This window comes from Arachis ipaensis, chromosome B3 (assembly GCF_059453495.1).
Source record: "Arachis ipaensis isolate K30076 ecotype BB chromosome B3, ASM5945349v1, whole genome shotgun sequence".
NCBI classification, from domain to species: Eukaryota; Viridiplantae; Streptophyta; class Magnoliopsida; order Fabales; family Fabaceae; genus Arachis; species Arachis ipaensis.
This window is the reverse complement of record NC_142438.1, coordinates 143,399,645-143,423,967: the sequence shown is the minus strand read 5'-3', so window position 1 is coordinate 143,423,967 and position 24,323 is coordinate 143,399,645. Positions and strand designations below refer to the sequence as shown.

General features: G+C 32.9%; 5 protein-coding genes, 1 long non-coding RNA gene, 1 other non-coding gene and 1 pseudogene across 7 annotated transcripts; 4 read left to right on the top strand and 4 right to left on the bottom strand.

The window, feature by feature from the left end:
* Positions 1 to 372: 372 nt before the first annotated feature.
* On the top strand, positions 373 to 1,452 carry LOC107631603 (vacuolar iron transporter homolog 4). Its single transcript, XM_016335095.3, has one exon. It carries the CDS (start codon positions 595 to 597, stop codon positions 1,288 to 1,290), a length of 696 nt encoding a protein of 231 aa, XP_016190581.1. The 5' UTR covers positions 373 to 594; the 3' UTR covers positions 1,291 to 1,452.
* A 1,011-nt stretch (positions 1,453 to 2,463) lies between these two features.
* On the bottom strand, positions 2,464 to 5,211 carry ATRZ-1A (RNA-binding (RRM/RBD/RNP motifs) family protein with retrovirus zinc finger-like domain-containing protein). Its single transcript, XM_016335097.3, has 4 exons — positions 5,059 to 5,211; positions 3,950 to 4,061; positions 3,102 to 3,634; positions 2,464 to 3,023 (listed from the first exon to the last, which is right to left on the bottom strand). Exons 2-3 carry the CDS (start codon positions 4,058 to 4,060, stop codon positions 3,125 to 3,127), a joined length of 621 nt encoding a protein of 206 aa, XP_016190583.1. The 5' UTR covers position 4,061; positions 5,059 to 5,211; the 3' UTR covers positions 2,464 to 3,023; positions 3,102 to 3,124.
* An 882-nt stretch (positions 5,212 to 6,093) lies between these two features.
* On the top strand, positions 6,094 to 9,007 carry TRM11 (tRNA modification 11 protein). The gene is made up of 6 exons (XM_016335094.3): positions 6,094 to 6,438; positions 6,551 to 6,762; positions 7,375 to 7,692; positions 7,821 to 7,895; positions 8,075 to 8,149; positions 8,311 to 9,007. Exons 1-6 carry the CDS (start codon positions 6,222 to 6,224, stop codon positions 8,863 to 8,865), a joined length of 1,452 nt encoding a protein of 483 aa, XP_016190580.1. The 5' UTR covers positions 6,094 to 6,221; the 3' UTR covers positions 8,866 to 9,007.
* A 2,010-nt stretch (positions 9,008 to 11,017) lies between these two features.
* On the bottom strand, positions 11,018 to 12,972 carry LOC148572669 (uncharacterized). Its single transcript, XR_015907187.1, has 2 exons — positions 11,586 to 12,972; positions 11,018 to 11,304 (listed from the first exon to the last, which is right to left on the bottom strand). It is a non-coding gene; the product is annotated as an uncharacterized LOC148572669 (long non-coding RNA).
* Positions 12,067 to 12,250, bottom strand: LOC148572671 (U2 spliceosomal RNA; annotated as a pseudogene).
* On the top strand, positions 12,607 to 12,829 carry LOC148572670 (small nucleolar RNA U3). The gene has a single exon (XR_015880321.1). It is a non-coding gene; the product is annotated as a small nucleolar RNA U3 (small nucleolar RNA).
* Positions 12,973 to 19,295: 6,323 nt separating the features above from the next.
* LOC107633875 (putative clathrin assembly protein At1g03050) lies at positions 19,296 to 21,382 on the top strand. The gene is made up of 2 exons (XM_021119885.2): positions 19,296 to 20,183; positions 20,268 to 21,382. The coding sequence occupies exons 1-2, from the start codon at positions 19,472 to 19,474 to the stop codon at positions 21,380 to 21,382; spliced, it is 1,827 nt and encodes a 608-aa protein (XP_020975544.1). The 5' UTR covers positions 19,296 to 19,471.
* Positions 21,383 to 22,004: 622 nt separating this feature from the next.
* LOC107631609 (large ribosomal subunit protein eL42) lies at positions 22,005 to 23,203 on the bottom strand. The gene is made up of 4 exons (XM_016335098.3): positions 22,997 to 23,203; positions 22,730 to 22,909; positions 22,355 to 22,429; positions 22,005 to 22,252 (listed from the first exon to the last, which is right to left on the bottom strand). Exons 1-4 carry the CDS (start codon positions 22,997 to 22,999, stop codon positions 22,193 to 22,195), a joined length of 318 nt encoding a protein of 105 aa, XP_016190584.1. The 5' UTR covers positions 23,000 to 23,203; the 3' UTR covers positions 22,005 to 22,192.
* Positions 23,204 to 24,323: the final 1,120 nt, after the last annotated feature.

The following is a 24,323-nucleotide window of genomic DNA, read 5'->3' as shown; positions in this document are numbered from 1 at the left end:
ATTGAGAATTTGAGTTTGCTTGCTGCTTAGGATAATATTATACTTGATTAATTCATATTCAATTAAGCTGAGTTTTAAGTAAGTTATGAGTCTTACACTGAAAAAAAAAGATATGATACTTAACCCATGGAGCTGTCTCTTCCTACAAGCTAGCCATATAAGTTTAAGCACACTCAGGAAGTTTCAATGACATGACTTATTATGGGAAACTAAAAGCTAAACAGATTCAAAATGGTGTTATGCAAATAGACACTATTCAGATAGTTTGAATCATCTCAGATAACCATCATGGTGTTGATAAAGCTACTTCATTGATTTAGTGGATTAAGAATAATTAATGTACACATTTAGATGATCACTATATTTAATATATGAACATGTGGCCGCCCCTCCATAGTGCTATCCACACTATCAGCACTTGTTTATAACCATTTGAGGCGCATTATCATCACTATACCTAACAAGTAACAACATGGAAATCCTTTCTATATAATAACTTCTACGAGGAGAGTGTGCCCTCCACAAGCAATCTTTTCCCCTTCTCTTTATATCATAAGTCTTAACTTAACACCTTTGTCCTTTGTGCTTCAATCAATGGCTGCTTCACTTGACACTCAGAACAAAAATGAAATGCCACTTAAACATGTTGTGATCCACATGCATGGTACTAGTGATGCAGAAGCAGAAAAGGTAACTCAAGGAACTGAAGGAAACAATAACACTACTGACTACTCTCAAAGAGCACAGTGGCTCCGAGCAGCAGTGCTGGGAGCCAATGATGGACTTGTGTCAGTGGCATCACTCATGATGGGTGTTGGAGCTGTGAACAAGGACATTGGAGCCATGCTCCTAGCCGGATTCGCAGGGCTAATAGCCGGAGCATGCAGCATGGCAATTGGAGAATTTGTCTCTGTCTACACGCAACTAGACATAGAAGTAGCTCAAATAAAAAGAGAAAGGGAACTCAACAATGAATTAGAGACAAGAGAAGGTGGTAGTGAAGAGGAGAAGCTGCCGAATCCTTTTCAAGCTGCGATAGCGTCTGCAGTCGCATTTTCTGTTGGTGCAGCAGTGCCACTGATAGCAGCAGTGTTTATAAGAGAGTATAAGATCAGGGTTGGAGTTGTTGCTGCTGTGTCTAGCTTGGCATTGTTGGTATTTGGAGGGGTAGGAGCAGTGCTTGGAAAAACTCCAGTGAGAAGGTCTTGTATCAGAGTTCTGATTGGAGGTTGGTTGGCTATGGCTATTACTTTTGGCCTCACCAAGTTAATAAGCTTAAAGGGAATGTAATTTCAGTGATTACTAGACCTCTATAAATAGTGAAGAAAGAGGTGTAGTAGGATGTGGTAACTGGTAAGCTCATGTATTCACTAGGGAACTCAAAAGGAGGCAAACTAGGCTTTATAAGCAATTTATTTGACATGATATCTTGTCGCTATTGAGAAAAATAAATATCATAGTCTTGATTTTAAAGAATAAGAATCTATCTGACCAAAAAAGAAAAAAAACACCATAAGAATTTTATTCTTGTGTTGATCACTTATCAGTATCAAAATGATGCATACAACTTTGAATATCTTAATTATGTTGGAATCCATATCGTTATGATTAAAATGTTGGTTATACTGTAACAAGATAAAGGTTCCGTACACAAAATCCGGACATATACTACACGTGCAACAAAAAAGATGTTGGATTCTGCATCTAACAAATTATTAAATGAATTACTGCATAACGATAATGAGTCATGAAAGCCAGAGCACCGGCATAAACTTATTTTGGATATGCCATAGCTCATGAACTTTCCAGGGAACACTTGACCGGATACTCTTGTTCATTCATGTTTTGTGATTGTGTTTAATTTTAAACCATGTGTTTCATTTTAGGCATTCATACAGCTATTACAAATCACACAAATTTCATGACAGACCATAACAATAATATATATAAATAATAGAATTCAGAATTGTAGGGATAAAGCTGACAATATACAATCATTATCACAATGCAGAAGTTTAGGAAGCAAATATCATATCTGATATCAGTTAGCAGAATTGTGTGGTGAAAGAACAAAAATTTGGGACAATTAATTTAATTTGACAATAGCAAGATTAATAACTGGATCTCAGCAAACAAAACCAACATCACATGCAAGCAGGTTAAAATTTTGGACAAGAGCAATATTCCACCAAAATAGAGAAATAACGTGTAAAAAAACAGTGGTATCGCAGTTGCTCAAGTCATCAAGATCTTCCAAAACGTGCCACAACCATAGAAAATAGAACCCCCTTCCATCAGTGCCCCATGAAGAAAACAAGGGTCATGCATATAGCATGTTGGTTCAATTGCTGATGGCCTGTTGCAGCTGAAAAGAATTTTAGTTTAAAAAACCCATGCACTATCCCATTAGCAACAAAGGATCCCAATGATGAATCCAAAAAGACCACATTTAGCCAAAGATCCTGCCAAAATGTCAATTACTATATTAATAAAGCACAGACCAAATCGAAAATCTGGCAAGTAAGAAAGTAGGTTGTTTGGATTGATATTCAACAATTTACCCGCTTGACTACTTTTTACTCAAAGATCCAGAAACAGGATAGCCCAATGAGAATTCTACTTCTAAAACTTCCCCCAAATTAGATACAGCAAACTGCACATTTGAACCTCTACCATTTCCAAAACCCAGCCATCAAAACACTTTCCAATAGAAACAGGTAATCCGGCTGCAAATATGTCATATGCAACTCCCCATGTACGAAAGTCACAATTCACAAGATATTCCAGCAGCAATTATAGATAGCATAGAGCACATCATCATCAAATTTGACCATAAGTCAAGCATGTATAAGATTTCAACAGATCAAAAGGTCGGCTTTAGGAACATAAAAAGAGTTTGAAATATGAGCTGAGTATTGCATCTCAAAACACTGGTATCATCCATCCATCCAAACAACAATCCCAGAACATTGTGAACTAAAAAGAAACTTGAAGCAGTAACAGCAACCCCTCCAATTTCAAAGCTGAAAAAGAAGCACAACAATGCCATTCAGAATCAAGAAGATAAAGAGATAAGAGGACATATCAATAAAGTAGCTTACCTCAATGAGAAGACAATGGTAGATTAACGAGCACCTCCTGATCCTCGTCGTTCATATGGTCCAGCACGATCACGATAGTATCGATCATTTCCTGAATCTCCATCCCTGCCAGCATCCCTGCTGCGTCCGCCGGAAGAACGATCTGCATTTCTATCAGGACCATAACCACTTCCACCATGTCTACCACCTTCCCTGCCACCATACCTTCCTCCTCTTCCCCCTTCACTAGGGCACTCCCTAGCAAAATGACCAGGTTTACCACACTTAAAGCATTCACCACCGTTAGATCCTCGACCGCCTCCATAATCTCTGTTACGATCGCGATCACGGTCACGATCTCGACCACGATCACGGTGGCGGTCACCATCATCTCTACCCGATCCTTGTTGAGGCTGAGCTTTATCCACAGTGATAGTTCGCCCATCTAAATCCATGCCATTCATAGCATCAATAGCATCTTCCATTGCTTTCTTTTCATCAAATGTGACAAATCCAAAACCACGAGAGCGCCCAGAGAATTTGTCAACAACCACCTGTAAAAAAAATATGGCGCATGACAATGTAAAAAATATCTTAATCATACATAATAGTATGAAAATCCAGTATTAAAGTATTTAACTACATTACAAGGTTGTCCTGATATTGTTTCCTTGATTTGTTAATTATATTAAAAAAAGGAAAAAAGAAAAAGTTAACTGATATTGCATATCCTTCCTGAATTAATGAAAAAAAAGAGAAGCATTTAAGACATCATCCAAAAGTACAGCATAAACCAACTTCGAAATATGAACATGAAATAAGAGACTGAACAATGATTGCATCAAGAAATAGAAGGTTAGATTGATTACCTTTGCTTCAACAAGCTTGCCAAACTTTTCAAATGTATCCTTTAACTTTCTATCAGATGTTGACCATGCAAGGCCACCAATGAAGCAGCGATATTCTTCGACGTCTGACATTCTAAGCCGCACATTTGCAACACAACAAGCATTAACACATGATGTTTTTGAACTGATTAAGCAAGGTGAGCCATCCCAGAGTCTCAATAAATAAGTGAAAGAAAACAGTTCCCATGAGCAAACCCAGTTTGCAGCTCACTTCAAACAAGATGTTAGAAAGGAATTTCTCATAAAAAGAAGCACATTATTATAATTAAATACATTCAATTCATTTGATGGGACTTGGGCTATATGCAGTGAACCATGTTATGGATACTATACGAGGCAGTCAATCAACCAGAAACTTAACTCATATTTTTAGCAGTTTGGCATAGTATATCATAACCCTGTTTATCGACAGATGGACATAAATGCATTAAAAAAAAAAAAAGAAGAAAAATTCCTGAGATTGTATTTGGTATCAAGTAGGAAATTCACTTTTACAGGATCCTATCAACAACAAAAAATGTGGACCGTTTGGTAACTGAGACTAGACCCTAAACCCTAAACCTGCCTCCACTCCAGTCCCATACATCTCTGTTTCGGTATGTGTATTCTCCCAATTAGTAAATATAAACATACATACAAAAATGTTAATAAGTACCACAAAACAATGAACTTCCTGGAATCTGCATAGCTCATAGTTTAACAAGAAAGACAAAAAGCTATGAATTCACACTGTGGATAAACAAAACTATATACTTTACCAAATTGAATATGATATGTAAAAAATCCCGTGCACTGTTTCTGCTGTTCCCATTAAGCATAAAAATTAAGCAACACAAAGCACATGTTCCATGATCGCACAAAAATTCAAAATTTCCCCAAATTAATTAAAAATTTGAAGATTTACCGTCCCCAAATTCTTAAGAAACCAGATGAAGGGCCAAGCCCCCCCAACCCTCCTCCACACAAAAAAGAAAGAACCTTTTTCTTAATTTTAGGGCGGAATCAAAGCAAAGAAAAGCGAATTACGTGAAAAGGGAAAAGAGTTAGAAAAAGGAATGGGGGAAGAATACCGTAGCGATGAGCGAGGCAGAGAGGGAGAGTGAGAGAAAACCTAACAGAGACGAGATACGAAAGACGTGAGATTCTGCTGCTACCCCTACACTCACCAAGTGTGTGTGTGTAAACCTCGTAACCTACCCTCCCATATTCCACGCGGATTTTCTATTAAACAAAACTACTAAAATAATATATAAAAAAGACTTTAATTTTATTTTAATATCAATAATTATTTTTATTAATGTGACCTTATATAATTTATTACAAATATAATTTTACTACAGCATTAAAATTAAATTTAAAAAATTAATTTTTTTATCATATTTTATGTAAAAAATAAATGATTAAAATAATATTTAAAAATTTATATTATTAACAAAAATAATTTTAAAAATACAATAGATAAATAAATTTTTACAATATTTTAAAGATTAATAAAAATAATTAAATATTAAATATATTTTAAAAAATTTAGATATAAAATTTTTATATATTTTTTTATAATTATTATTAAAATAAAAAGATATTTTAATTTTTAAAATCCAGTAATTTTATGTCAAACAATTCTTTTAAAAGATTCAAATGTTTTTAATGGTATAAAATTAAAATAATACACAAAAATATATACCACTAATTTAAAAAGGTAACAAATTTTTTTTATTTTGTATACTTTTAACAAATAAATATAAAAATTTAAAAATTAAAATTTAATTTGTAATTTCATTTTTTATATTTATTTTAATGTTTTATATTTTATAATTTTACAAAAAATGGCAACCGAATACAATAAAATTTGCTTTTTTATTTTTATATTCTTTTATAAAATCCTAAAAAATAGAAAATATTTGAAACAAAAATGTAAGTCAAACTTACCGTATTTTTTAAGGCAAATTATTATATTAGTAACACCCTTAAAAAATTCTTTAGACCAATGACCATATTTTAGATGAATGCTAAAATTAGTAAAATACATAACACGGGGGTTGAATTATAATTTGACATTTAAGGGTATTTACATTTTCGCCCTCGAAATCGCTGAATTTACAAATTTGCAACAACGAAAGAAAAGTTGAAGTCTGGAGGCAGCCAGGGTTTTGTGCTGGGTTTAGCATCACCATTCTTCTGCTTCTTTCTTTCTTCAACTCAGATTCATTCATTTTCAGCCCTGTGTCTAAAAATGTGGTATTTATGCGTTTTCTACCACAGGTTGTTGGATTACAGAAAACCCGAAGTGGAATCTCTGGCTCATCTCTTCGGTGCTTTTGAGGACGAACAAAACGGCGACGTTCCATCACAGTTGCAGTGGAAGCTCCCTATTCACCACCACCCCGATTCTCCTTTCCATTTTGTCAATCTCCCTTCAGAGCAAGTCGCTCGCAGCATTGCCAACCGAAGTAAAGTTCTCACTTTTCCTTTGACCCATTATGATTTTGGTGCTGATTTCTCTTTTTTGTGAAGTGGGTGTGTTTCAAGTTCTTAGCTTTTTAATTGGGGATTTTATTGTAGGCATACTTGTGAAGGGATTGTATGAGCTTTGGGGAGAAGGGGGCAGCTATGAGGAGTTGAAAGATTCTGTTTTGAGTTACCCTGATGAGAGGAAGCTGCCATACTTGGAAGCTGGTAGCACTTTCAAGATTACTGTTGACAGCTTTGGGAAGGTTATGAGTCTCGATGAACAGAAGGAACTCATTCAAGGGCTGGCTTATATCCCTTTCAAGGTGTGGTGTCCTCTAATTGGAATGATGCTATTTGTATTGTAAATTGAAGCTGCTTTTTGTAGGAAACTGACTTTGTTTCTGCCTCTTGACGACCTTTTCTGGTGTGTTTTGTAAGATTTGTAGGTTTATATAGGGTTGTTATAATATATTATTTGTTTTCAAAAATAGCATTGAATGATTACTGTTAACTGATATTCTCTAATTTGGTCTGCCTGTGATGAAAATGTCGTTTCAAAATTTGTTGGGAGCTTCCAGAATTATTTTTCAGATATTGGCTTATCAGAACTAATTTTCAAACTTAGCTAGTATTGTTTTAATGTAAAACACTGTAATATCGCTTAATCCATGCAGACCACCACATGTTATGGCAGGACACAGATTAGCTGCTCTGTTGTTTTACATTTTTTCCCTCAATGAATCTCTTATCTTTCCACCAGTTTTCATTTGAGCTTCTCATTGAGTCTTCTTGCCTTATATAGCTTATGAATGCTAATGCTAATATATTATGATGAGTCAAATTTCTCATTATTTACTATACTGCCTTTTTCTCAATGTTAATATATTACAAGAATGTATTTGGTTTTCGTCATTATTATGTCATTTTGTTTGCAGGGACAAGTAAAGTTGAAAAACCCTGATCACAACTTCTGGCTTATAGAAATTGATAATTATGGGCGTAACAATGGTCTTCCTCCAATTGTTCAAAGGAGAATCTTCTTTGGTCGTGAAGTTGGTGGTGCTGATAGGAAGCTTATACCAACATATCAGTTGAAAAGTCGTACCTATCTTGGTCCAACTGCCATGGACGCTGAAATGGCTTTTCTAATGGCCAACCAAGCACTTGCTACTTCAGGGAAACTAATATATGACCCTTTCGTTGGAACTGGAAGTATTCTTGTTGGAGCTGCTCACTTTGGAGCACTGACCATGGTGTGCTTTGGCTTTCTTCTTCTGTTTTGCTGCTTGTCCAGCTTCTCACTATTTGCAATAATTTCTTAGCATGTTCATATCAATATGCATGCCGAAGGTTTTGACAATAACTGATCTGAGTTGTTCAGGGTGCTGACATTGACATTAGGGTAGTGCGTGATGGACGTGGTCCTAACTGTAATGTATGGAGCAATTTTGAGCAGGTAATCTGCCAAACACTTACCATTGTTTTGTGATGTCTGGACTCTGGAACAAGTTGTGTATACTTGGGATTTAGCATCACTTTTTCCATACTGTTATAAAAGTCTGAATGTGCTAGAATAAATCATATTTTATAATGTTTATCTCCTTACCGTGCACTGATTATGCTGTACATTTGCAGTATGGATTGCCAATGCCAGTAGGTCTGTTAAGGGCTGATAACAATCGCCCTCCCTGGCGTTCTGGGCTGAAAGAGGTAATTTTTTGGAAATAAAATCTTGTACTTATGCTTCCAAGGCTCTTTCTGCTATATTGTTGTATGTCTCAACTCTCAAGTTGAGGATTTATTGCATGATTGCAAATTTACTCAAGCGATTTTGAATTCTAGTTTGTAGATGATTTTGCTGTTTATTGCAGATATTTGATGCCATAATATGTGATCCTCCTTATGGAGTGCGAGCTGGGGGACGCAAATCTGGTGGGCGGAAGCTGCTAAAGGGGGCTGTGGAACCGTATGTTGTCCCTGATGACAAGAGGACGGATCACATACCATCAACAGCGCCTTACAGTTTAGTAGAGTGTGTGCATGATTTGCTCGATCTTGCAGCCAAAATGCTCGCAATGAGGGGCAGGCTTGTGTTCTTCTATCCCGTATTGAGAGACGATGATTGTGCCGAAACCCATTTCCCAGAGCATCCATGTTTTAAACTGATTTCTTCTTCTGAGCAGATCCTTAGTTCGCGTTATAGCAGGGTATTACTGACGATGGTCAAGGTTGGCGCTTACACCAAAGAAATAGCCGAGGCTGCAAGGTTAAAACACCTCGAGTTTAGGGAGAACCATGTTAAGTGGTTGCAAGATGGTAATCTTCATTCAGCAGTTTTTAGTCCAATTGATGCTCAATTACCGGAGGCCGGCGATTCTAAGTTTATCAAGGATCCAAAGCCTAAATACAGAGGGAAGTATGTTTAGATTTCTCAGTTAGATGGTGCTGTCCCTCAGTTACTATACACAGCACTGTAGTTTTAGTCCATGAGGGAATTTTGTTTATCAATATGGAAGCACAATGTACCTTGTACTGTGTTTGGATTTTAGAAATTGATTTTTCCCACAAGTTTGTCTTATAACCAAGTGATTTATATTTGGAAAAAATGACTTAGACAAATAAATACCATTAACATTCATCGATCATCATGAAACTTATAAAGTGAAACGTAAAAAGCTAAACTCTGTCATTCATTTAAGGTTTGGTTACTATGTGGGTTTTAATAATTTTACTACTTTTAACAGTAAAACGTGAAATTTCATGCAAGCATTATGTTAGGTGCTTGCAGAAACGTGGAAGTAATTCAATTTGATGATATTATTCTGATATTTTGTCTCATTCAATCGATCTCTAGTTTGGATATGTAAACCATATGGTACAATAACATTTCGTAGGAGTAATCTCTCCGTCATAAAAAAAATCATTTATACCTTCTAAGAAATGAATTTATCTTTTTATTTCATTAGAAATTAATTTATTTAATATTCAAAAATCAATATATATGATTTTTTTTTGTTAAAAACTAATTTATCCAATCTAAACATTGGTTCGAAATCGATTTAAAATATTATTAAAAATTTATTCAGTATTAAATAAAGTTAATATTATTGGTCAATTGCATCCTTTCTTATTTATAGTAAAATTGAATAGTAGCACAATTGATTTTTTTTTTGTTTCTCACGATATCCTCCAATCCGGCATGTCAAAAACTAATTCGTTACGGATCAAAACTCTATTTAAGAGTCTGTCATTGGCCATAATCTATTCTTAATATATAAAAGTAGATAGATAATGTCAGCAATATCGTTTACTTGACAAAATTTTAGAATCAACCACTAAATTTTTGCCAAATCAACTATTATTTCTAAATCAGCAAAAAAATAAAATATACAAAAAAACATACAAGTAATAGAAATATATACAAATTAGACTACAAAATTACTAATGATAATAATTAGACATTAATAGTGTCTAACCAAATTTGTAACCTACAAGAATTTATATCTCTATATTTATTAATAGTGTCTAACCAAATTTGTAACCTACAAGAATTTATATCTCTATATTTATTATATTTTACCGTTATAAACAATACAATAAATTTATAACCCTAATAATTAATTTATTAATTTCTATAAATAACTCATCAAATGTAATAAACATACATATTACAAATGTCATAATTTATTAATCATAATAACAAATGTCATAATAATTTATTAATCATAATAAATTTTACGTTACAAATATTCAAATTTCATACTATTTGAACTACTTATGTAAGTCTCTTGTCACTATTGGGTCAATTCTAGAGCCTATTGTTCACATTGTCTACAAAAATCATTATCTACGTAGCAAAACCCTTCTTCAAATAACATCAAATTTAGTACAAGAAATTTATTTTTGCAATGCATAACATCTCAAACTTACTCAATGGAGCATCATTCTTTGGACAATATCACCAAACAAACAGACAATTGGTTTATCAAAATTCGCATAATTCATATATGAAAAACATTAATAACCCACAAATGAAGAAAAATTTCTTTTTTTAGAAATGATTATATTGGATGAAAAGGTACAAAACAAACATATTTATTATATTTTTAATTGTATTTTTAAATTGAACATTTTCTAACACTATTTTGAATTTGCATCAATTGAGACATTGTCTAAAAGAGTGAGTCAAAGAAAAATATTAAAAGGTAATTTCACTTTATACTATTTCAATTATTCTTATTAAAAATAACTTATTTAAAATAAATCTACACATTTTTGTTCTTTTTATTATAGATGTCATTGAAAAACTGTATGAACATCAAAAAATTAAGGAGAAAGAAAATCATACAAATTCAAGACACATTTTCAGAAGAATAACATACATGCAAAGATGGAACAAACAACACAATAGAAAGTGTATACAACTCAACAATTCATAAAGAATATGTCTTTACAGGAATCTACCACAGAAAGAAAAAAACAACTTTAACAATAACCAATAAAGAAAAAGGAGGACGAGCATCACATAAGAAGACTAAGTCTATCAACCAAAACAAATACAAAAATCAAACCACCAAATAAAAATATCACTTTGTACAACTCCAACATCCAAATCTTTTGTACTATAAATTATTTTAAAGAAAACACCTTTTAAATTTAACTTTAGTTTATACATATTTAATTTGATTCTACAAAACATAGTCAATTTTAATATTTATTATATACTATCATTAATTTACCGTCTGCGCATCCAGCGGGTTTTATTCTAGTTCATTAATAAATTCACTAGTATCTCGGGAACTCAGTTATGATCTCCTTCCACTTGTGCAAGTTGAGTGTATGGGGTTCACATCTTAATTCATGATCTGCCCACATGAAAAAGTCATAATCCTGTTATGAAGGGAATTAATAAGATAAAAATAAGAGATTATATATAAAAAATTGTGTATATATTACAATTCTTTTCAAGTAAGCCACTGAGTCTATGATTAGAGATAAATGTTGCTATGTAAGAAACATCTTACAGTCATGAAACCACTCTTACAACTTTATTAGAAAATCCAGAATGGTTACAAACATTTTACATATCATTCTTAATGAATGCAGCTAAATAAGTGTATATATACATGAACACAAAATTGTATACCTGGAAAAAAAGATCAGTTCTATATGCTCGTACCGCTTATCCTTGACTTGAACCAAAGACATGGTCGATGAGCCACGACCGTGTTATCAAAGTGTGATTAATGGCCCAGATTTCACTCGCTTTCAGGGTTTCCATCTGTTCCTGTTATAACAGTATAACAGTCTAGCTAATCAAGCATCAATATTCAAGATCAACCATAAAACTGAATTGAGCATTCAATTAATTTGTTTTGATATTTCAGATATATATATATGCCACCATTGTAAGCTTTAATTTTAGGTAGAATTTCATAACAGAATTGTTCATACATAAGATTGAAGACTGATCTTCTACTAAAGTACCTAATGTGAATGATAACAAAGCATCAATGGGTCACACTTTGTATTCTGCCACAACAGAACCCTATAATCCATCAACACCATTTTTTGAATTCTTAAATCCTAATCTAACATCGAAGAATAATTTGAACTGATTTGGGTGGGATGAATGTACCGAACTATGCTATAGTGCAAGACAAAGATGACACATGAGAGTCTTAGTAGCAAACTACCACTATGGACTCTCTGGTCTCTCCCTATAAAAACTGATTTAATTCAAATGGACTATTAGCCCATGTATCAGATATTAAACTGATAAGAACAGGAGACAAATAATGATTATGCAGTTCTCATAGGCTGGAACAATGCGGCAATTAAGGTTATTAATAATATGATAAGAGAAATGACGAGAAAGGTTTAGGACCACCAGTCAAGTTTCCTACAGCAATTTTAACTGGTGCACAGTCTTTCTCATGCTATTTACTTGATAATGTACCAAAAATACTACATCATTTTATAAAACATTACTATCACCATCATTTCATTATTGGCATATATATTGAGGGATCTTAAATCAATAAATACAATTCCAGAAAGAGAGAGAGTAACTGATGAGGTTAACAAGGGAAGCGAAGTTAGTCGCACATTGGTCGTTCTTAGCAAAACAAGAGCGTTTATATAATCAAAGAGCGAAACACATGGGCACGACCTTACTTGAACAGGATCTGTTCTATAGGCTCGTACAACTGTATCCTTGAGTTCTAAGGAGACAGGAACCGAAGTCTGGTTGATGAATCATGACCGTGTGATCAGAGCGTGATTAATGGTCCAGAGCGAATCCTCCTTGGAGGCTTCCATCTGTGGCAGTGGAGGATCGTTCTCACCGCAACGACTGCGGTGGGTGGTCACACGGTTGTCTGACAGACCACACAATTATTTTTTCAGTCGACAAATTTTTTTTTTTTTTTTGGAAAAAAGAAAAAACAATTAGACGTTTATTTTAGAGAAAGAAAAGGGGCTAAAAAGATATTATCCTTGGGGCTAAATATTTAGAGGAGGGATTGCACATTTTGATTTACCTGGCAACAGAAAAATAGAAACCCATTGGAATGGTGTTGAACTTGCATGGGGTCCACCATGGAAGCTTCGTTGCTGATGAGACCTCTTGTCGGAACGGTAGTACAAATGAAGCAGATTGCGGTGGCAACTGGCAAGTCGAAACAAAGAAGCAGTTCTTTGTTTTGCTTTTGATTTTGGACACACAAATGCTTTGGTTTCTCATCAAAAGTATCATAACTCATAAGTCACAGCACTGCACTACTCATCGAGGTGAGGGGACTTGCCACGTTCAATGAGTAAGAATGGAATTTCAATCCTCTTAATGGACACGTGGCAAGTGGCATGTTTCGCGGGTCCAGTCAGATAATTTCTTTGGGTTTTCGCCATGTCCAAACCCAAGATCAAATTCTTAGTTCATTAATCCTTTTTTAATATCCCAAATTGGTCCTAAAAATTTGGTAGTGCTATAGATTTGTTCTTCAAAAAAATTAATTAAGTCTTGCATCTTTAAAATTATTAGATATATGTTATATATCTTTTTAAATTAGATTGAATCGGTTAATACGACATTTTTTTATCTTACTTGAAAATTGTAGGTATAATGTGTCAGGTAAAATTTTGGATATGTGGCTAAAATAATGTCGTTTTGACACAACACTAAACGACGTTATTTTAAGAGGATAGATACGTCTCTACTTTTGTTTTCTGATTTTGAAAATTTTGACGTTTTAAAGCCAAATAAATCCCTTAAAATTTTTATTATAAGTTCAAGTGGGTACTTTATATAAAAAAAAAATTTTCTTTTTTTCTCTCTATAAAATTACAAGTATCCCAAAACTTCACCTAAATTTTACGAACTAATCCTTCATAGACAGCATGTTGTAGGTGTAGATTAAGTAAGAGTTGTGAAGTGGTTATGGATAGGTATTTAATAATAACAAAAATAATGTAAGTGTTTGAAATTTTTATTCTGTTGTGATGTTGTTGTATTGTGTTGGTTGCCTGGTTAACTTGTGACATAATTTTATGTTTTGGTATTTAGATGAGTGAAGACATAATATTTATATTTTATCATGTTAAAAGTTTTGTTAGAGACAACAAAGAAGTATTTGTGTATATTAATAGAGAAAGTAAAAAATTTTCTTCCATCCATTGACTTGATCTATTTCTTTGACCTATAAAATTTTTTTTGGACTTAAGTTACCATGATCAGTTGATCACAAGACAATGTATTAGTATGATTCCACTTCTGCTAATTTGAAATCTGGTATTCACCTAATTCATAGAAATAAAGAGATCAAAATTCTGCAAAAGAACAAAATGTTAAATGAAGATACTAACAAATTCTAATTATTTGATTATAATTGTAATTAAGATTTGTCATTTCAGATGCTTAGAACTGCATATTTTGACATATTTTATAACCAAATGATTTATGTTTGGAAAAAAATGACTTAGACAAATAAATACCATTAACATTCATCAATCATCATGAAACTTATAAAGTGAAACGTAAAAGCTAAATTCTGTCATTCATTTAAGGTTTAGTTACTATGTAGGTTTTAATAATTTTACTACTTTTAACAGTAAACTGTGAAATTTCATACAAGCATTATGTTAGGTGCTTGCAGAAACGTGGAAGTAATTCAATTTGATGATATTGTTCTGATATTTTGTCTCATTTAATCGATCTCTAGTTTGGATATGTAAACCATATGGTACAATAACATTTTGTAGGAGTAATCTCTCTCCGTCATAAAAAAAAAAAAATCATTTATACCTTCTAAGAAATGATAGTTAATTTATCTTTTTATTTCATTAGAAATTAATTTATTTAATATTCAAAAATCAATATATAAGTTTTTTTTTTGGTTAAAAACTAATTTATCCAATCTAAAAATTGTTCGAAATCGATTTAAAGGGTCCTTATACTGTACAGATGAAAATTTGTACAGATTTACAAAGTTTCTATTTTAATCATATTTTTTTTTGACATGTGTTCATCTTTTGTCTTGTAAATAAAAAGTTGGCTCATGGCTTGACTTTAAAGTTTGGAAATAAAACAAACCTATTTATTTAAAAATTTGTGTACAGTTCACCTACAAATATATTGAATTTTATACAAATGTCTCAATAATTGATAGCATTGTTTATTTTATTTTGTTAATCCAAATAACCCAATAATTTTTTTCTTAGTATTTTATAATAATTTTGATCTCACATTTAAATATATATTTGACATTTTTTTTACAAGCATATTAGTAAATTCAAAATTTATAATGCATGTTAGAATAAATAAAATTATGATATAACATAATATTTATTATTATAAATACTGATTTGGTAAAAATTATTTTAAATTATAATTTATATTATACAAAGTATTGGAATAACTTAAACTAGAGATTTTATATTTATAAATCTAAATGAATATAGTAAAAAGAAATTAAAAAATATTAGATGAATAAATTATTTTTATAATCAAATTCAAGAAGGTTTTTTTTTTTTACTTTTTCTTATGTGCCTCCTCCTTATTGTTAACTTAAGGTTGTTTATATTGTGTCACAAAATTATTAAACTAATTTGATTAAACTTAATTATCAAACTAACTTGGTGTAATTATGTAACATCATCATATAATTGTTTTCCAAAAAAAAAAAATGTAATACTCATATTACCATCCACTACAAATATTTTTGTTGAAGATGACCAACGCGATTTTTTTTAAGGTTTTTTAAGAACAACTAAAATTAAATAAATGGTCAAAATTAGTCTCTATAAAAGATTACACGTTCTTTAAATTGATCGTTGATTTTTTTTTTTTAATTAAATTCGTTCTTTAAAGATTTTAAATTAGTCATGTTAGTCCTTACATCACTTTGTTTATTGATGGTATCAAAATTTACTAATGTAATATGTTAAGTGACATTCTAACATACACATATGAGTCTTAATTAACTATTAACATGATTAGTTTATGAAATTAGATCAAATCAACTCCAAATTAAGGAATTTCAATACCTCAAGTACTGTCCTCAATTAAGTTTTGATTTGATCTAATTTCATAAACTAATAATGTTAATAGTCAATTAAGACTCCTAAATATATATTGGAACGCGCCTTAGATTATTCTATTTTTTTTTAGTAAAGCAAAGCAACCTTTCGCGCCAGGCGCTCACGTTTTTTGTCGTCTGGGTGGAAGCTGGCCGCAGTTTGTAAGTGTTAATCAGACATTACAAAGGAATCAACAATAGGTGGTTCCTCCGAGGAAGTGGCAGAGCCTATTGATAGATAGAATCAGCTCTCGATGGATTACCGCCGATTTCAGGTCACACAAGGCTAAACTTACCTCACTTTACTAGAAAAATAGCGGATAGAACATACCAGTTCATGCCATCAATCCTCCTTTGCTTTTTCTACTGATGACATTCTCTTACGAAATGAGGCGTTTTCAACTCTAGTTTCGAATGAGCTTCTCTCAATTATGAGTGTCACTTAATATGTTATATCAACAAACAAAATCACTTAATTTAATCTAATTAATGCAGTTGTTACAAAAAAAAAAAATTAAAGCTAATATAAAAAAAATTAAAACTAATAAAAAAAAAGGCCTAGGACAGTGCTTTTTTTATTCATAGTTGACAAGTGCTTCTTCGTAATTTATAGAAGGCCTAGTGCTACATTCTATCAAGGCATGCCACCAGAGTGTTTTGTTCCTTTGCTAGTTAATGTGCTCTTTATTATATATATTATATATATATACACAATTAAATTATTTTATATTTTTTTAATTTAATTTTAATTTTATATTCTTTTTTTAATTTATAATTCTTTAAGATTCATATAATTATTAAAATAAATATTAAATATTTTAATATTTATATTTACATATTAAAATATTAGTGAAGATATTTATTTTAAATTTTTTAGAATATTGAATCAAGTAATAGGTCTTCGAGAATTTCGATTTAGGACTAATTAATAGGACATATAATTATCACTATTAAATTTTATATGATAAATTGATAGAGGGACATAATGTGTCAATCGTTTATTATCATGGAGGATCAAATTGGTACTTTATTTTTTTTTAAGGGCTAATTAATCCAAAGTTGAAAACTCTAAGGACCTAACGATCACTTTACTCAACTTTTTACTATTTTATATTTTTTATTTATGTAAGACCGGTTCTACCAATTCAATCAGTAATTTATCGATTGAACCAATAAACTAATGAACCAATAACTTGATCGGTTTGATCACCAGTTCGGCTCTGACAACTATGGTTTCGGCAACTCTTTCCCTATCAGAGAAATTGCGATTCAGCCATTCTATTAGGAATACAGAAGGTTTTGGTTGAGGAAGATTGAGATAATTCTTACATTAATTTTTAATTTCTAATTTTTAATTTCTATGAGTAAAGGTACGTATTCACACTATAATATATATTTTTAATGATTTAATATGGATGATCTTGAGATTAAAAAATTCTAGAAAAATTATAATATATATATATATATATATATATATATATATATATATATATATATTAGAACAAATATAATTAAAGCGACTAATGTAATAATATAAATAACAAATAATAAATAAAATATATGAATTTTGTTCGTTATTATTTTAGTCAAATATAACAATAAAATCTAATAATTTTGGTTATTTTTAAAGAACATTATAAAAAAATTATGTTGATTATTTTTAATTATATTTCGACAAATATTTTTGTAATAAGTAGTACCGTGAATATTATTCTTTTTTTATATGCATCTAAATTTATAAATATAAAAAATATATTTTGATGTATTCTAATCTTCTATGTAAATATAAATTATAATTTAAAATAATTTTTACCAATTAAGTATTTGCAGAATAAAATTCACATTATATCATGATTTTTTAGTTTTAACAGTATAGATTTTGAATTTATTAATATACTTATAGAAAAAAAAGTGTAAAATGTATATTTAATTATGAGACTAAAATTATTGTAAAATATTGAAAAAAAAAGTTTATTGAATTATTTAAATTAACAGAATTAAATAAAAATAAGTGCTAGGGGCCAGTAATTTTGTGTTTTGTAGTCATCAATTGATCATTAATAATGTTTTTAATAGTGTAAAATTAAATCTAATAATATAAAATCATTCAATTTTTTTAATGGTTAAATGTTGACCAACATTTTAAAAAATTGCTAGTCTCCCAGATTTTTCCTTAAATAAATACTGCAATTGTTTTGAAAGACATGTATAAAAACCAAATTTAATATGTATTCATATTTTATGTGAACGTGAACAAGCTTCAAATATTAATACATAGACTTCCTTCGTCTTCAGACTCCAAAGCTAAGTTGAGAGCCAACTTTCATTCACAAAGAGATAGACACGTGTCAAAGAATGCATGAAGAAAAAAGAATCTCTTTACCTCTATACAAATTTACATCTGTATATTATAACTGTCCCGATTTAAAATATCATTAAAAATTAATTAAGTATTAAATAAAGTTAATATTATTGGTCAATTGCACCTTTTTTTATTTATAGTAAAATTGAATAGTAGCACCATTGATTTTTTTTTTCTCACAATATCCTCCAATCCGACATGTCAAAAACTAATTCGTCACATATTGAAGCTCTATTTAAGAATGTGTCATTGGCCATAATTGATAATAATGGCTAAATTCAAAATTATAACTTATGTTATTAAAGAGTTAAAGTAAAATTTCTTTTATCCCTAACATTATCCAAAATATTTTACTTTATCTTTAATGTTTAAGCTGTTCAAATTTTATACTTAACTGTTTAAATTATCTTAATTTTACTTTAATGTTTCTAATTTTGCCTTAATGATATAAGTGCTCAATTCTTAAGTTTGGCAATGTTGTCTTGTGTATGTTAATCTTTCTAATTTTGTTTCTTCAGTTTTTAATTTTTAATTAAAATTAATGTTTGGGACAAAAACAGCCAAGATATTGGTTGCATGCATGCATGCATTTTGCATATCAAGTTAAACTGCGAAAGCCAGTTCAGACTCTATATTAGGAAGGGAAAATATTTTAGTTAAAAATAGAAAACAGAAATATCAATATAGAATCATGAATAATATGTAATGCATTGCAGAACTAAAATTAAAATTAGAAGGCCTAAATAGGTGAAGGTGGCGTTGAAAAGGTCAACGGTGAAGAAAGGGAAATGCATATACATTATTATTTGGATTCCACATTTTGATGCTAACAAAACGGAGAAAGCTTTTCTAATTTGAGGCAAGTCCTGATGTTTGGACCCAAGCATGAACAGAGAGAGAGAGAGAGAGAGAGGCAAAGGGAAAGGAAAGGAAAGGAAAGGAAGAGGGAGAGGGTAGACTATCTTTGTTTCTATCCTCTTCTCTTTTCTTTTGTTCCCCTTGAGAGCTTAACAGTTTGAAGAAAAAGAAGCATCTTGTCCTGGTTCTCTCAACCTCCAGAAGCAGTTGGAGGTTGATGACAGATTAACCATCAGAATGGGTCCAAGCAAATTGAGAAGAGCCATTGGAGCAGTTAAGGATAAAACAAGCATAGGGCTAGCAAAGGTGGGAAGCAGCAGCTCACTGGGGGATCTTGAAGTGGCAATTGTGAAGGCAACAAGGCATGATGAGTACCCTGCTGAAGAGAAGCACGTTAGGGAGATCCTGAGCTTAACATGTTACTCGAGGGCCTACGTTAGCGCCTGCGTTAGCACCATCTCCAAGCGTCTAAGCAAGACAAAAAGTTGGACGGTTGCTTTGAAATCCCTCATTCTCATTCAAAGGCTACTATCAGATGGAGATCCTGCTTATGAGCAAGAAATATTCTTCTCAACTAGGCGCGGCACTCGCCTTCTCAACATGTCTGATTTCAGGGACAGGTCCTATTCTAGTTCTTGGGATTTCTCTGCATTTGTGCGCACCTACGCCCTGTATCTTGATGAAAGGCTTGAGTACAAGATGCAGAACAGGCGCGGAAAGCGCAGCAGGTTTGGTTTTGATGAAGATGATGAGCAAAGACAAAGAGATAAAGACAGAGACAGAGAAAGATATATATACAGAGATAAAGATAAAGATAAAGACAAGGATCTTGATATTGAAGTCAGTACAAAAGCCACACCTTTGAATGATTTTAGGACCGAGCTACTATTTTCCAAGATGCAGCATTTGCAGTTGCTTCTTGAACGCTTTATAGCTTGCCGTCCCACAGGTTTGTAGTAGCACAGAACAAACAAATTCACATTATCTTATTTATTCCCTTAGTTGATTCTTATTGTTGTTTTCAACATGGCAGGAGTGGCAAAGACCCATCGTATTGTGATAGTGGCTCTGTATCCTATTGTGAAGGAGAGCTTTCAAATATATCATGATATGACAGAGATCATGAGCATCTTAATCGATCGTTTCGCCGAAGAGATGGAGGTACAAGAATGCAGCAAAGTGTATGATGTTTTCTGCCGCGTTGGAAAGCAGTACGATGAGCTAGACATGTTCTATACCTGGTCCAAGTCCATAGGCATTGGGCGCGCATTCGAGTATCCGGATTTAGAGAAGGTAACAGCCAAGAAACTGGAGCTCATGGATAACTACATCAGAGAGAAGTCCAGAATAGCCAAATGTAGAAAACTAGAACAACAAGAACATCAAAGTGAAGATGAAAAAGCAGAGGAATCTGAACCACAGGAGGATATGAATGCAATTAAGGCGCTGCCGCCGCCAGAAGAAGTAAAGGAGGAGCCAGTAGAAGAAACAAAGGAAGCAGAGCCCAAGAATGAAGAGCCAGAGCAAACAGAGGGGGATCTATTGAATCTAGGAGATGATACAGTGACAAGTCATGAATATGGGGACAAACTAGCCTTGGCATTGTTTGATGGGGCTGCACCAGCAACAAATAGTGACACCAAAGCTCTTCCATGGCACGCTTTTGATGATTCAGCAGATTGGGAAACAGCATTGGTTCAATCAGCAAGCAACTTGTCCAACCAGAAGCCATCACTTGGGGGAGGCTTTGACACCTTGTTGTTGGATGGTATGTACCAACATGGAGCTGCATATTCAGCCATGCAAGGACCAGGTTATGGGGTAAGTGGCAGCAATAGTAGCCTCGCACTAGGCTCGGCTGGAAGACCTGCCATGCTAGCATTGCCAGCACCACCATCTCCGGCAGGTGGTTTGAGTTCGTTTGGTGCAGACCCTTTTGCAGCTTCATTGGCTGTGGCACCTCCACACTACGTTCAAATGTCAGAGATTGAAAAGAAACAGAGGTTGTTGATGGAGGAGCAACTAATGTGGCAGCAATATGCAAACCGTGGGATGCAGATGCAGGGACAAGTTGCATACCCAAATGTACAAGCTAACAATACGTACATGGGAGGGTATCAACAGAACTATTGGGGCTATTCTCATTAAAGAGAAATTTTTAAATCCTACAAAGGAAACCACATTCTTCCTCCACATGAATCTTATACAAATGATTCATTTTGAAAAAAAAAAATGTGAAAAGTAATAGAAATCCACTTGAATAAAAGATGGAAATGAAATGTCGAGTGAGAGTCTTTTGCTTCACGGAAGGTGAAATCATTAAATTAGAAACATTGCTTCATTAGTTTGGACATACCTCATCACTGTCCCTTTCTTCGTTGTTTCATTGTTAGTGTCTTGCAACTGGTTTAACCGCATGAGTGTATTGAGTTGTCTTAAGTACTCTTATAGAATGCTAACTAGAATCACAATCAACGATATTCAACCACTCGGAAATTATCAACTGTCCACACGATATACTTTTCTCCAAGGCCACGGTGGAGTGAATTGATTCTATGAAGCAGCATTTCTTTTTTTTATTTCGTTTTTCTCTTTTGGGAGTGGTTGTTGCTGTGTGTGATAGAAAGGAAGCAACATTTGTTACAGCCTTATATCAAATGAAACATTTATTCTCATCATTTAACTGCTAAGCACCTTATGCATTATGCAGATTTAAAAAGTATACCATCAAAATACGGCCATGCATCGCGTACCAGACAAAATACAAATGTACGGCCAAGAAAACAAAGGATACTAGTCATTGATATTAGAATACTTCTCAAACGCAACGTACAAAATTTAAGTATAGCTAACAGATCTTCAGACTTTTAAGAACTTAACACTGGCAAAAAGAAAATGCTGCAAATAGCAAAGGATAAAAAACAAAATAAGATGAAACAGCAAACTGGAGCAATGAAATTAGAAGAGGGAAGTTCCTTTTCCCTTCTTGTCACCACCAATCTCAAAGTGCTTGCATCTCTGCAAAAAAGAAACATGGAGGAACACCATTAGGTACTACTACTCTACGCAGCCCAAACCCAAGAAGACAATGGTGAAAGAAACAAGACCACATGTCAATACCTTAATAGGATGCTGGGAGACATGTTTGCAGCCCTGGCATTGAAGCCTCAACACAATTTTCTTGGTGGTCTTGGCCTATTTTTAACAGAACATAAATCAACAATCTAAGTAACAGCTCAATTACAAATCAACTTTAACGAGTATCACAACAATTGACCAATACCTAAGGAGATTAATAATCTATTCCTCTAAATTACATCACCTAACTGATATCTATCCTACAGAAAAAAAGGATCTGAAAAAGCATGATCTTTTAGGACTATTTAGACCACTAAACCCCCTTCCCTCCTCAATTTTTTCTCTAGGATTGAACCCTAAAGTCTAGGACAGGCTACCCTGCAAGTAATGAAAAAAGGTGATAAGGATTAGACTTACCTTTTTGTGGAAGACGGGCTTGGTCTGGCCACCATAACCGGATTGCTTGCGGTCATAACGGCGCTTACCCTGAGCGGCGATGCTATCCTTGCCCTTCTTGTATTGGGTAACCTTGTGAAGAGTGTGCTTCCTGCACTCCTTGCTCTTGCAGTACGTCTTCTTTGTCTTCGGAACGTTCACCTACACATATCGATCAATTCACTGAAATCAACGAAACCAATTCAAAATTGAACAATTTAAGGGCTCAGAAAGGAAGGAGAGGTCTACCATGGTAGCGGCGGTGGTGAAGCTGTTGCAGGGGATCGTAACACTCGTGTGGAGCTCTGCACCTGCGAAAATTGGAAGCGAAGAACGGTGCTTGGGTTTTATTGGCTTTGGGAATTAGGGTTAAAGGGTCCTATCGCAGGTTGGGCTTTAACTGGGTAAGAGAGATGGACTGTGGCCCATTAACAGGTTATTCATACCAATTGGATTCTTTTATTTTTCTACACTTCTCAATCCCTAAGAAATTTAAACTCCCAAATCGGTCTCTATCTACTTTGATATATGTACGTTTCAGTCCATGTCTATTATCCTTTTCGATCCCTAATCAGTAACTGAAACGTACATATATCAAAGTAAATAGAGACCAATTTGAGTGTTTAGATTTTTTAAGAGGTGGAAAGTCCATCGAACAAATGATTAAGAATCAGAAATGACATTTACTCTTTTTCTTTTAGGTGTCGTATCAGAGTGACTCTTTTTGAGGTGTGACTCTTTTCGAGGTACAATTTAAAAAGAAACATTTCTTGAACCAAAGACAAAACAAATAATAGCCATCTTTAATTATGGGTCTACCTCAAGTTTTAGTTGTTTTGGTTTTCTAAGTTTTATGGTGATAATATTGCAAGCTCCTCATTTTTTGGTTTTAGTTTCACAAGCGCATATATTTTCTATATAAATTTTGGCTAAGTACGTTAATTTATCACAAAAATATTAAAAAAGCAATGAAGTTATTAATTATTCAATATTATTTTATCGTTTTTCAAACCTCCAAAAAGTACTTTTTATTTTTGATATTGAATTAATAGTAATATTTTTTTAGATGGTAAATATTTAGGATATCAATCTCAAATATAAAATCGTTTAATTTAAGATACAAAAATTGGACTCTCTTATTTTTTGGTAAAAAATCGAATTCTTCAATTTGTATTAAATTAAAATTAAAAATATATTAATATTTAAATCAAACGGTCTGATTTCAACGCAATAAATTAAAAGATTAAAACATGCAATTCGGATTGTCCGACTTGCCTCTACCTCATGATTTTGTAGAATCCTGCTACACATCCATGTATCCATGTATTCAAGTCGGTCCAAACCCAAATCCATTCACCCGCATTAATGAAGCGTGAATACATGCGCCCGACACCACTCGTTAGTGATTCGCGCTCATTATGAAAAAACGTTACTTTTTCCTCAATATGAAACCATTACACAAAATCGCTCATTCTCTTCGAATCTCTCTCAAAATCACTCAAACTTCACTCACGTTCTCTGCGAAAACCACCAGTGGAAAAGAATCGCGAGAAGATTTCGCAAGGAACAAGCAAAA

Excerpts from the sequence above, each read along its gene's own strand:
- LOC107631609 (XM_016335098.3), bottom strand. Across the intron at positions 22,430-22,729 it reads AGCCCGTCTTCCACAAAAAG|GCCAAGACCACCAAGAAAAT; the intron begins GTAAGTCTAATC and ends TGTTAAAAATAG. Across the intron at positions 22,253-22,354 it reads TCTCCCAGCATCCTATTAAG|AGATGCAAGCACTTTGAGAT; the intron begins GTATTGACATGT and ends TCTTTTTTGCAG.
- LOC107631603 (XM_016335095.3), top strand. The coding sequence starts at position 595 with ATGGCTGCTTCACTTGACACTCAGAACAAAAATGAAATGCCACTTAAA.
- LOC107633875 (XM_021119885.2), top strand. The coding sequence starts at position 19,472 with ATGGGTCCAAGCAAATTGAGAAGAGCCATTGGAGCAGTTAAGGATAAA. Across the intron at positions 20,184-20,267 it reads TATAGCTTGCCGTCCCACAG|GAGTGGCAAAGACCCATCGT; the intron begins GTTTGTAGTAGC and ends TCAACATGGCAG.
- ATRZ-1A (XM_016335097.3), bottom strand. The coding sequence starts at position 4,060 with ATGTCAGACGTCGAAGAATATCGCTGCTTCATTGGTGGCCTTGCATGG. Across the intron at positions 3,635-3,949 it reads GCAAGCTTGTTGAAGCAAAG|GTGGTTGTTGACAAATTCTC; the intron begins GTAATCAATCTA and ends TTTTTTTTACAG.
- TRM11 (XM_016335094.3), top strand. The coding sequence starts at position 6,222 with ATGTGGTATTTATGCGTTTTCTACCACAGGTTGTTGGATTACAGAAAA. Across the intron at positions 6,439-6,550 it reads TCGCAGCATTGCCAACCGAA|GCATACTTGTGAAGGGATTG; the intron begins GTAAAGTTCTCA and ends ATTTTATTGTAG. Across the intron at positions 6,763-7,374 it reads TGGCTTATATCCCTTTCAAG|GGACAAGTAAAGTTGAAAAA; the intron begins GTGTGGTGTCCT and ends TTTTGTTTGCAG.